At 39.5% G+C, this 13456-nt stretch overlaps 1 protein-coding gene across 1 annotated transcript; it reads right to left on the bottom strand.

Moving 5' to 3' along the window:
- Positions 1-294: 294 nt before the first annotated feature.
- On the bottom strand, positions 295-7798 carry LOC125297264 (zinc finger protein 493-like). The gene is made up of 3 exons (XM_048247521.1): positions 7694-7798; positions 6331-6648; positions 295-2627 (listed from the first exon to the last, which is right to left on the bottom strand). Exons 2-3 carry the CDS (start codon positions 6596-6598, stop codon positions 403-405), a joined length of 2493 nt encoding a protein of 830 aa, XP_048103478.1. The 5' UTR covers positions 6599-6648; positions 7694-7798; the 3' UTR covers positions 295-402.
- Positions 7799-13456: the final 5658 nt, after the last annotated feature.

Genomic DNA, 13456 nt, shown 5'->3' with positions numbered 1-13456 from the left:
ACACATGGGGAAACCGGACAGTCCAATCAGTAGACTATGATAAGCTAGCCAACTATGCTACTTTGTTTGCAATATGTCCAGGCTTCAACCAGACAGCTGAATTAAAGAGGTAGAGTTGTCTTAGTAGGCCTAGGCTATAGTCTAATCTGCATAAAGTGTGCCGTCAGAAATATCAGACATTCAATATTCTCTCTTTTTATATCAGGATATAAAATAATACAGATATATTATATATTGTAATCCGCTGGTGTTGTTAGCTTGAATCGTTGAGGTTGGTAATGCGTTACAGCCCTACCGAGTGAAGGCCCATTCACACCAAATGATAACGATAACGATAATCATAACAAGTTATGCTCCTGCTAGAGTAGAATATCTGTGGACCTGTCAAATACTTTTCTACACTCATGAGGCTTCTCTCCAGTGTGTATTAGCATAATGGGTTTTAAGGGTTGAATTTCGTGTAAAAGCTTTTCCACATTGGACACATTTATGAGGCTTCTCTCTAGTGTGTGTAAGCATGTGGTGTTGAAGATCACGGGTTGTTGTAAAAGCTTTATCACACTGGACACATTTATGAGCCTTCTCTCCAGTGTGAGTTAGCATGTGATTTTTAAGAGTTGAGAAGCGTGAAAAACCTTTTCCACACTGGGCACATTCATGAGGCTTCTCTCCAGTGTGCATGAGCATGTGGCTTCTAAGAGTTGACATTTGTGAAAAAGCTTTTCCGCACCGGACACATTTATAAGGCTTTTCTCCAGTATGTGTAAGCATGTGGCGATTCAGATCTGTGATGGTTATAAATGCTTTTTCACACTGGGCACATTTATGAGGCTTCTCTCCAGTATGTATGAGCATGTGTTTTTTAAGAGTTGAGAAGTGTGAAAAACCTCTCCCACACTGGGCACATTCATGAGGCTTCTCTCTAGTGTGTACTCTCATGTGGGTTTTAAGACTTGAAATTTGTGAAAAAGCTTTTCCACACTGGACACATTTATGAGGCTTCTCTCCTGTGTGCGTAAGCACGTGGGTTTTAAGAGCTGAACCATTAGAAAAGATTTTTCCACATTGGGCACATTTGTGAGGCTTCTCTCTAGTGTGTCTGAGCATGTGTTTTTTAAGAGTTGACAAGCGTGTAAAAGCTTTTCCACACTGGGCACATTTGTGAGGCTTCTCTGTAGGGTGTCTTAGCATATGGCATTTAAGAGTTGACATTTGTGAAAAAGCTTTTCCACACTGAACACATTTGTAAGGCTTTTCTCCAGTATGTGTAAGCATGTGGCGATTGAGATCTGTGATGGTTATAAATGCTTTTCCACACTGGGCACATTTATGAGGCTTCTCTCCAGTATGTATGAGCATGTGCTTTTTAAGAGTTGAGAAGTGTGAAAAACCTTTTCCACACTGGGCACATTCATGAGGCTTCTCTCTAGTGTGTACTCTCATGTGGGTTTTAAGATTTGAAATTTGTGAAAAAGCTTTTCCGCATTGGGCACATTTATGAGGCTTCTCTCCGGTGTGCGTAAGCACGTGGGTTTTAAGAGCTGAACCATTAGAAAAGACTTTTCCACATTGGGCACATATATGAGCCTTCTCTCCAGTATGTCTAAGCATGTGGCGTTTAAGATCTGTAGATCTGTCAAATGCTCTTCCACACTGGGCACATTTGTGAGGCTTCCCTGTACGGTGTCTTAGCATATGGCTCTTAAGAGATGACATTTGTAAAAAAGCTTTTCCACACTGGACACATTCATAAGGCTTTTCTCCAGTATGTGTAAACATGTGGAATTTGAGATCTGTAGAGGTTATAAATACTTTTCCACACTGGGCACATTCATGAGGCTTCCCTGTACGGTGTCTTAGCATATGGCTCCTAAGAGTTGACAGTTGTGAAAAAGCATTTCCACACTGGACACATTCATAAGGCTTTTCTCTCGTATGTATAAGCATGTGGCGTTTGACATCTGTGGAGGTTATAAAAGCTTTTCCACACTGGGTACATTTATGAGGCTTCTCTCCAGTGTGTATTCGCATGTGGGTGTAAAGATTTGAAATTTGTGAAAAAGTTTTTCCACACTGGGTACATTTATGAGGCTTCTCCTCAGAGTGTGTAAGCATGTGGTTTTGAAGATCTTGGGATGTTGTAAATGATATTCCACACTGGGAACATTTATGATACCTTTTATGAGACTTCTCTCCTTTGTGTACAAGCATGTGGCGAGAAAGACTTGAGCTGTGTGAAAACCCTTTTCCACACTTCAAACATTTACGAGGCTTCTCTCCAGTGTGTGCAAGCATGTGGTGTTTGAGATCTGTGGAGGTTATAAAAGCATTTCCACACTGGGCACATTTATGAGACTTCTCTCCAGTGTGTGTAAGCAAGTGGTGGTTAACTAGTGAGGGTGTTGTGAATGCTTTTTCACAATGAGAATATGTATGTGTTTTTTTGTGAGACCTGTTTTCATTCACCCAAACTGAGTGTGTTTGCTGGTGTTTCTCAAGTTCTCTCAGGGTCATGAAAGTCTTCTTGCAGACCGAGCAGTGGTGCAGACCTCCCTTCAGTTGCAGGTTGAGTTCATCACTCTGTCCATGGATCTTCTGTGCCATTACATGTGGATGTTCTGATACGCCTGGAAGAGTTACCATAGAGACTTAGAATGACGATAGATGTTCCACATTCAGCAATTAGATACTGACGAGGAAATATCTAACTTCAGATAGAAATATAAATCACTAGTTATGACTTACACATTACAAGACAGAGAGGGTCAGTGAACAGATAGGACATGTTTTAGTAGATATCTTTTGAGACTGCATCATGGCCCAGTTGTTGAAAAGTAATCAAGTTTTGGGGGTTGGATCACATCTGATTTGATCAAATTTTCATTGCAAGAATCGACATTAACCAGCAGGTTCATATCTAGCCTGCGATAGATGATGTGAAAAAAGCTAGAGTCGCCAGAAAGCACCTAGCGGGTCAGTTCACTAGTACGTTCTCTGTTTACAAGCCTGATTTTCAGTGACAAGCTCCGCCAGATCGTTCCCCAGCCTGAAAAACGTAATTGACGTCTATAGACGTCATTGGCAGTCAACGGTTGTATTTAAATTGGGAGCCAATGAGTTAATAAAGTAATTAATTAGTCTACAGTACAGATAGCCTCAGGGTTCCCACTCTAAATCACATGTAAAATTCCATGACTTTTCCCTGACAAAAAAAAACCTGAAGTATAGTATAAGTATATATACTCTTTTGATCCCGTGAGGGAAATTTGGTCTCTACATTTATCTCAATCCATGAATTACAGCTGCCATGACTTACTATATAATGAATGGTGCAATATACCAACCAATGATTTCTGAGCAGGCGCGTAGCGTTCAAGAATCTTTTACTTTTTTTTAGAGCAGGAGATGAATGAATGGGCATAAAATAAACAAAGTTGGGCAACTCAAGCAAGCAGTAAAGCTAATAACTATATATACACCAACTTTCCGTGGAAATATATTTGTATTAATGTTTGGCAACTGCTGCAACAAAATTCCCTGATATTCCATGACTTTGCCCCAAAATTATAAAAAAATTCCCTGACTTTCCATATCTATAATAGACTTTCCAAAATTCCATGATATTCCAGAAATTCCTTGAACCGTGGGAACCCTGTAGCACGTTATGCTGTTTGATAGTTTATCTACAGAATGGATAAACATCCCGCAGGAGTTAACCTACAATAACAAATAGGCTACTTATCTATGCATTCCAACAAACATGTTGATGTATTCAAAGCCATAGCCTACTCAATATGGTGAGTACACATTTATTTACCTTCACATTTCTTGCTGCTTATGTTGCAAAACACAATGCTGATATGGAATAAGTGTAAGTTTAAAATGCCATCAGTCAAAAAACAATGCAATTGATCTCAACTGGTGTTGTCTATAATGGAATGGGTTACATTGTAGGTTTAAGTTGAGTTACTGTCACTTTAAGATTGTCTTGGTAGTGTGTAGGTCTAATTGAGTGCCTGTTACTTTAAGACTTTCGTGAGGGAGGAATCTGTGACGTTTTTAAAAGGCTGCTGATATGTGTGGATGCAATTCATAATGTTTTGGATGTAGTTAGTTAAAATAAAGGTTTGTAATTCTTCTCCTTGGGATAAGCACTTTTGAGTCTTGGAAAACACTTTTTGATTTACATCGGGATTTTGCAAACATTCAGTGCCCTGCACAAGTAACCTAGTCGCAATTGACAAGTAGCTGTAAAAGCATGCTGCTAAACTCGACATCCAAACAGTATTCTAACCATAGACAGTAAAGATTCTAACCTTAGCATAGAGATATGGCTTGATTGCATAACTTAACTTAGTCAGAGACTTTCTAATGAGGAGACACAGCACTCAAAAAATCCTCCATAGAAATGCATGGGGTTAGTTTGTAACGTTGTCTACACATATCCCACCCCTTCCTTGGCAAAACGTCGACATGTGAATACATTGAGCCAATCATGTGGTTTGATGTGAATACATTGAGCCAATCATATGGTGTGTTGTGAAGACATCTTCCCAATCATGTGTTGTGAACTCGCCGCTGGAGCAAGATTGGTGTCGTGAAGCCTTGCACACGCGCATTTCTGCTGAATAGGATGCCCGATGAGTGCCCAAAAAGCGTTGCTATATGGCCGCCAAGTGGAGGGACTTGCCTAAAAGGACTTTGGCTTAGTTTAGTCTTCTCAATGTACTATGTTGTGATAAGACCTTAGCAGAGTTAACTTGAATGCAGCAGTTTTGAAACATTTTGCGCAGCATGGTCACGATCAGAGTAGGTATTTCACGGCGGCCACGACGGCCATGGCCGTCGTAGCCCCTTGCGTTGGCCGTGACGCCCCTTTGAAAATCAGAGGTTTACAGGCCACGGTGGCCTTGGTGCCCCTTCTTTAAATATTCTGCTTTGCGTCCTACTAATAGCGATATATATTTAGCCTATGGCCTGTCAAAATAATCGTAGCATTCACAGCGCAAATTACGCAGTGAAGAAAGTGACAGCGCAAGAAAGAAAGTGCGTCCAAATTAACCCATTCTTCTCAGTTGAACTACTTGCGAAGTAGCCTACATCACACAGACATCACAAGTATCACATGAACGAGCTTTTTCTCAGCTTTTAAACGTTGTTAGCCGCTAATTGCTGTGGTGAAGCGGTTCATGAGAAAAGTAAATATCATTCAATTTAATCATAAATTCTACTGAAGGTTTTGCGTCCATCTCCCTACCCATTAATCTCGGTGGAATACTTCACGAACCCTTCGTTTAACATATGACAAACCATATATCAGAATAAACAGCAGACCTTACCGAACAGAAAGGTCCCAGAAACAGAAAACAGTCCCCTGTACAGTTAGCCGTTCCAGACTAATCCCGTTTTGAATTTGCAGTAAATTTCAACATACATGGATGTCTCCAAATTTGGGATTTAAGTTTTACACTGTGTTTAAATTGTTCCACATCATTTCATAACGGGCCAAATACAAAATAAATATTACAAATGTCGCCTAGATATCGGTAAATCAGAGGACAGCTGACAATAAGAGTGTGTGAAAGTAGCCTTAATGATCACAAAATGCTAAGCATGTATCTAGGCTATTTGAGTTTCTTAAAGCTGAGCTTAAATTGTTCAATACATGATTTCATAACAGGCCAAATACAAAATAAATGTAAAATATAGCCTAGATATCTGAAAATATTAGATGATCAAATGATTTACAGTTATATGTAATATGTCATGTTTTATGTTTTTGTAATGTTTCATACAGTGATGCAGGTCTACTGCAGTGAATACAACTTTGATCATTTTTATAGCATACTACTGTATAGTTAACTTTGGCCTTGGTGCCCTGACATGTGGCCTTTGTGCCCCCCACCAAATATGCCCAACTGAAGGCCAAGTGGCCTTGCCCCTACAATGTTGAAATTCCAAGCCTGGTCACGATGCTAAGCGGATTTAATAGCAATTTAGCCCGTCGTCTTCTATGCTTCTACACTGTACGTGCCAACAACAATCGTTCAACAATTGTTAATGTTTTGTTAAATGTGCATGCAGAGGAGGGGCGGCAGGTTCGTTACGAGAGAAAGCGGGGCGGGGCAAGGAAAGGCTGCGTGCGTAAAAAGCGCAGCTCAATAAAAGGATTTTCATTGTGGCGGCCAGTTGTTATTCTATGGCGCCCCGCCACATATTAGTCAATGTATGGGAACACTGAGAGTACACCTTATTCTTTATTGTTAAGTCTCGTAAAATTTGTACTTGATTATGGATTTGTGTTTGAAAGGGGGATCTGAGAGGACTTACTTTCCAGCAGATAATCGTGCTCATCCTCTTCTATCTTCACTTCCATCTTCACTGTTGTCTGTAGTGATTCATAGTTAGAGTCTGTGACGTCCGTTTCAGTTTTACAGTGAAGCTCTGCAAAGGGCTTTTCTTCTTCTTCATCTGGACATGCAATCATATGACCATATTCCTCCTCTTTTATATCTTCTTCTTTCACCAGCAGTCCCAGATCGCCCCAGAGTGCTTCCGTCACGTTACAGCCAGAGCTCAACGGTGGTGCGAGATCCATGTTCCTAATGGACCAAAGATGCCAAGATCCGAAACAGCCTGTAATCAGAGCTGCACAAAACAACAGAATGTTTTTAAAATTATTTTCTCATGTTCTAAAAAATTATATAAAGCATTCAGAAGAGTAGGCTACTTTACATGACCCTTGTTGGGGTTGTTACAGTTTTTTTGGGGGTCTGGGTGGTTCAGGATTTTGGACATAGGACCTCATTTCCAGGTTAGCAAGTGTGATATTTATTAGTGAAGACCGTTTTTTAAATGTTTCCTCTAGTCCTTCTAGTTGCAGAGTTCCTAAGTCATCACTATTTCACTTCGGAGGCAAAAAAGGCCCGAAATGGAATGAAATGCCGCCATCTAGTGGCCTGAATTATGCGACCGTTGAATAATCTTACAGTACTTCCTTGTCAATTATTCGTGTAATCCATCTGCTATATTCTGTTTTTCTTTTTATACTTCGTTCCTTTATCAATTGAATATCATTAAGGTACGTTTTGGAATGTAATTAGGGCCTACTCTGACATTCGATATTAAACGAGCACAAATTTAGGCAATGGGCAGTCTTAGGGGCTGACACATACAATTTCTCCTTACTGCTTCAGCCAAATTCTGTTATTCCTTCCTCTATATGCTGTACCAAAATGTAGTTTATTATCAACGTGAAATGGTTGCTGGTTGGTATAAGTCAGCGGCGTTGGTTTAAGCACATAATTGACGTTTTGTTTACATGTGTTGAATGGAAATCAATGGGAGCCGGAAATTGGTAGGCCTAGCCTAAATAGCGGTGGCCAAAGATGATTTCTCCAGATAGCGAGACGGCGGTATGAAATAGCCTACCCCTAGTAAGGTCTGTGTGCTGAACAAGGTAGTTACACGGACCACATGCATCCGGATTGGAGCAAGAGTAGTCTTTTTTAACTTGACAAACTTGACTAGGGTTCAAATCAACCAAAATCGGCACGTGACTCCTCCTCACTCTCAATAGCCTTCGAGTAGTTTTAAACCCTAACGTTAACTTAAGCTACAGTGTGCAATCAAGAAGTCGATAGTGTTATAGTGTTTCTGTTGTTATGTCAAACCTAACGTAACAGACACTTACCTCAGTCAAATTCGCTGCTCCTCAGCTGGCCCTTTGTTTAGATTGGATAAGACAAGAAACAAGTATTTCGTCAACATGTTGACGAGACTCCCATACCTGCGTGGATCCTGGGACTATATGAAAATTCCAATATGGCCGTCATTCGGAATATTGTCAAAATAAGAGTCGGAATTTAATTCAATGTATTAAACATTATTTCTTTACAAAGTGTACTTTACATGTGGCATGTGACATGTGGCAAATGAGATTTCTGCATTATACATTTAAAAGGTAATTCCTAACATCAAATCAAAGAACCTGCTTGTATTGTTCTGTTACTGGGTCAATGACGTGACGCTCATTTTTTTGTGTAGGCCTACATATGGGTTAGATACATTTAAAATAGTTAACATTTAAAAATAATTCGACAAATTATTTTCAAACATCATTCTTATCAAACCCTGATCTTAAAATTTTGTATTTATTTAATTTTGAAATAGTATTAACTGCATTTGGGTAAAATTGTCAACACGGTGTAACCACAACAACTTTTTTTTTTTTTTAAAGTATATTTTTTGGGGCTTTTTGCCTTTATTCCAACAGGACAGTGAAGATAGACAGGAAGTGAGTGGGAGAGAGAGATGGGGTGGGATCGGGACCTAACCACAACAACTTGAACCAAATAATTACACTTGCTGAAAAAAAGTGAAATTCTCTCCAAAATCCCTTCTAAAATAATCTGGCATGATTTTGAACAAGAACTTTTCTATATTTAATACAAGTAATGAAACCCCATTGTTCTGAATGTTTTAATTAATATGGGGAATCCTGTCTATCACGTCAACCACATGAAGTGGTGCAAGTGGTGTAACCACCATTTAAGGAGAAATTTGGTATGTATTATGTCAGAGGATCATGTGACAGGAAATGATGTCATAGAGAATGACATCCATTGCCATGGTAATGTACTTAAATGAGAAACCCACCCAAAACCCACCTGTACGCTTCAGAATCTCAAAATCAGCTTGATGTCGATATTGATCGGACCATCATGACGGTGTGATTTGGTGTGTCATTTTTATGTGCATCTTTTTTATTTATTTTTTAATAATCTTTCACATTTCTATTTACCTTTAACAAAAGGTCTGCAAGTGATCCTTGCAACATTGCTCCTCCCACATCTGATCACAGAGGACCCCAACGCACTTTATGATCGACGAAAAGGTAGGTTTATTGTCAGTTAGTCAATATGCTGCCTGGATACTTCTCAGCAATTTTTAAAACATTTTTTTTTTGCTTGCCAGGATCCAGAAGGTACCAACACCAGTCCTGGTGATCACAGGAAACCCCTTCTTGGAGGCCAGTTTCGGTATAAAGCTTGACTATACAGACATCCTTACTCAAAATGTTGATGACGTCACCCAGGCATTGGCAACGTCAATTTATTTTGTTTTTAACATTGAATGCCACAAAAAAGTAAAGAACACTCTTAGTTTTGTTGAAGTACTTAATGTCAAACACCCCAGAGCAAGATCTATTTATTTTCTTAAGGAACTGCTTATTGTATCTTATCTTAAGCAAATATTTATGTAAATTCTGCCCTAAAGGCATTAAATAACATATGTGTGTATTTCTGTTCTAAACCTATTAAGGGGTTCCTTAAAGAACCTTGCTGAGAAGTTCACCAAGGAACCTTTCTGAACTGAAAAGGTTCCCCCACAGTGGATATGGCGAGAAAAGGTTCATCGAGGCTCCTCCTCGATTGACAGCCCTAATTATGACCGCCGCGCAGCACTATAGGTTTAGTCAGATTTTTTTTTCCTTTTTTTTTTTTTTTTTTCGCATGCCCAAATTTCCGTCAATGATTCCCGGGACACTGAAAGACCGGGGTCATGAAACTTGGTAGGCATGTAACCCCACATGGATAGCATGGAACCATCGTTTTTCGTTTTGATCTGTAGCCCCCCAGCTGGACTGGACACCACGAAAGGAGGGTAGGGCAGACACAGTTTTCTGTGTATATCTCGAGAACCGTAGGGTTTAGGAGGATCATTTTTTTGTATGTTGATCTCAAAGGGCCATGTCAACCCATTCCATAACCACTCATTTCATGTATAGCGCCACCTAGTTAAACACAAAAAAGTAAAAATGAGGTGTTGTAATCACAGGTATCTGTGACCTAACATAGTCAAAACTGCACGAAATTGGAAGTGTAGGATCATTATGACACCCTCTGTATGCACGCCAAGTTTCGTGGAATTCCGTTAATGGGGGGCCACACAATAAATTAATTTATGTTACTATACACCAACTGGCCTGTAGGTGGCCAGAGACAGTGTTCTGTGAATATCTCGAGAACCGTAGGGCCTAGGAGGTGCACCTTTTTTATATATGTTGGTCTTAAGGGGGCATGTCAACCCATCCCATTACCACTTATTTCATGTATAGCGCCACCTAGTTAAAAATTAAAAAGCAAAAAATTTGGTGTTTTCATCACAATATCTCTGGCTGACAAGGTCAAAACTGCACAAAATTAAAAGTGTATAATCATTATGACACCCTCCGAATGCATGCCAAGTTTTGTGTACTTTCGGGGCCTTGGGGGGCCTTACAATAAAATAATGTATGTGTACATTTAGTGACGTACACCAACAAGGATTCCCGGGACACTGAAAGACCGGGGTACACAAGACTTGGTGGGCATGTAACCCCACATGGATAGCATGGAACCGTCGTTTTTTGTTTTGATCTGTTGCCCCCCCGCTGGACTGGACCCCCCGAAAGGAGGGTAGGGCAGACACAGTTCTCTGTGAATATCTTGAGAACTGTAGGGACTAAGATGACCATTTTTTTCCGTACGTTTGCCTCAAGGGGTCATGTTAACCCATTTCATGTGCACACATGTGCACAAACAAATACACACACACACACATACATTCACAGTAATCATACGTATGACACATACTCACACAGTAGACATATGTACGCTTGCATGCACAGGCACATACGCAGGCACACACACAAGCACACACACACACACACACAAACACACACACACACACACACACATAACATAAACATGTACATGCACACTTTTCAAGAATTTCTCAGAATTATGAAAAGGCAAGATGGAGGTGGGGTTGTATAAAATGAATTTTACATGTGAAATCTATGAACTAATCATGGTTTGGTACTTGTTGTCTAGCAGATATCAGTGATAATTGAGTGTGGATAACGCAATTTAGTGAGACAGTTAGAATCATATAGGCCTTTCAGCGTGATTTATTTTTGTGGAAAAAATGTGCTGGACTGGGCGGCGGTCATATTTTTTACCGCTCTGCGGTACATCTATTTATTTTTTTTTACATTTGATTGGTTCAACTGCCACCTGCCCCAATTTAATTACCGTATTGGCTGAATATAAGACAGGGGGGTTTTTTCTCAAAATAAGTCTGAAAAGTCATCTTAAAGGAAAGGAAACCCCGTAGATGGCGCCATATTGATATTTTGTAACGAGCGTTTTGAATTAAGTGAGCTATCCTTCACAACAGGGGCACGAGCCTGGATGATGGGGACCAAGAGATTGTCTCAAACAAAGTGGTTCAAAAGTTGGTCAAGTTAACCAACAACTGATAAAGAGCTACGATAGATATTTTAAAATCATCCGGTAAATAATGTGATGGATATTTTAAAATCATACGGTAAATAACGTGATGGATATTTTAAAATCTATATGGTAAATAACGTGATGGATATTTTAAAATCTATATGGTAAATAACGTGATGGATATTTTAAAATCTATAAGGTAAATAACGTGATGGCAAGCCCAAAAAGACCGTCTTAAAAATGCAGTCATCATCAAAATCCACGGTGCTAAAAATGGCTGATTCCAACAGATTGATGGCAGAGTATGTGGATTTGATGTGACGTATATGACGGAATGTCGATTACCAGAGCCGTCATACAGCTTAAGGCTAAACACATGCACGACTTTAGATAGATAGATAGATAGATAGATAGAGATAGATACTTTATTGATCCCCAAGGGGAAATTCAGGAAATTCACTTCAGAACTAGCCTTAATGATTCGTGAATGCACCGTCATTGCGTTGCAGAAGTCTTGCCCAGCACTTTTCCTCAGACTTCCTTTGTTTTTTGACATGTCAACATCTGCCAGTGTAGTTAGATGTATATGGTTAATGCAGCTATTGAGGCTTTGGTTCTTTTCTTTCATAATTGGTATAACACAGTTTATCTTTTGCACTTTTATGGCATTGTCAAGTCAAGTTTATTTATATAGCGCATTTCATACACAGAGATCATTCAATGTGCTTTAAATGAACACATGCAAACAGTAATAACAAATAAAAGCATAGAAGGGCAATAGTCAAAGAATAGTTTAAAAGATAAAGATCATAATAAAAAAAGAAAAATAAAATGCACAAGGTAAAATCATTTAAATAAATAATAATTGGGCAATTACACACAAAACTGTCACATCCTTAACGCCAACACACATGGTATTTAGTTGGCATTATGGACGTGACAATTTTGCGTGGAATTGCCCAATTAAAAAGACAAAATAAAAGTCCCCGACTTGGAAGATAGCTTTCCGTTACCTATAGCACGGCCGAGCTTGGACCCCATGTCTGGAACTTCCAGACATTCCATGAACCATGAGCACCCTGTTCAACTGTACGCCTCACAATTATGTGGCTTCATCATTTCTGACCAGTGTGTCCCATCATGTGCTTTTGAAGAGTCACATTTGTCATATCTACCTATATCGCAGCCGAACTCGGGGTTCTTGTTTGGAATAGGCTTAAATTAAAATTCCATGTTATCCCAGAAATTCCATGACTTCATGGAAACCCTGTTAAACTGCATGCCTCACAATTATGTGGCTACTTCATTTCTGACCAGTGTGTACAACCATGTGCCTTTGAAGATTTGAGGAAAGTTTGCATTAGGGCTTTAATGACGTGCGATTCGAAACCGAAATCGCAACACTCATATCCACAAACCTGCGTCGCGGTGTGAAAAAGCAGAACCACGACACACACTTTGTAGTGTTTCATGCAGTGATTTGCAGTGGACACACACCTCCCGCTTTATTTACCAGTAGCCTACGTTGTCAAAAAAAAAAAAAAAAAAAAAAAAAAAAAATGTCAAACCTCTCGCTGCTTTCATTGTAGACTATGTATTCAACTTTACCAAACAGTATAGAAGTAAACCCCCTCTCCTTGACCCACTCTCGCTCAATGGACACGCGTGACTCGGCATGCACAATCCAAATACATTCATAATTGTGAAAGCAAGGACGCATAGACAACTAGCTAAATTACTATTAAATCCACTTAGCATCATTAGCATGCTGCACATTTGTTTAAAACTCTTGCGTTCAAGTTGACTGGTCATCTCAATACCGTGTTTCTCAAAAGGGCCTGTCCCAAGGAGAACAAGTATTACCCTGAAACTTAAACACACATGGGGAAACCGAACAGTCCAATCAGTAGACTATGATAAGCTAGCCAACTATGCTACTTTGTTTGTAATATGTCCAGGCTTCAACCAGACAGCTGAATTAAAGAGGTAGAGTTGTAATATTAGGCCTAGGCTATAGTCTAATCTGCATAAAGTGTGCTGTCATAAATATCAGACATTCAATATTCATTATATATTATATTGTAATCCTCTGGTGTTGTTAACACCCCAAATCGTGAGATTGGTCGAGTTAAGGCCCATTCACACCAAATGATAACGATAACGATAACTATAACCAT

The sequence above is a fragment of the Alosa alosa genome, chromosome 7 (genome assembly GCF_017589495.1).
Source record: "Alosa alosa isolate M-15738 ecotype Scorff River chromosome 7, AALO_Geno_1.1, whole genome shotgun sequence".
Taxonomy (NCBI): Eukaryota; Metazoa; Chordata; class Actinopteri; order Clupeiformes; family Clupeidae; genus Alosa; species Alosa alosa.
The sequence above is the reverse complement of the archived record's forward strand: the minus strand, read 5'-3'. Positions and strand labels throughout refer to the sequence as shown.

Excerpts from the sequence above, each read along its gene's own strand:
- LOC125297264 (XM_048247521.1), bottom strand. The coding sequence starts at position 6,598 with ATGGATCTCGCACCACCGTTGAGCTCTGGCTGTAACGTGACGGAAGCA. Across the intron at positions 2,628-6,330 it reads GCACGATTATCTGCTGGAAA|GCGTATCAGAACATCCACAT; the intron begins GTAAGTCCTCTC and ends TAACTCTTCCAG.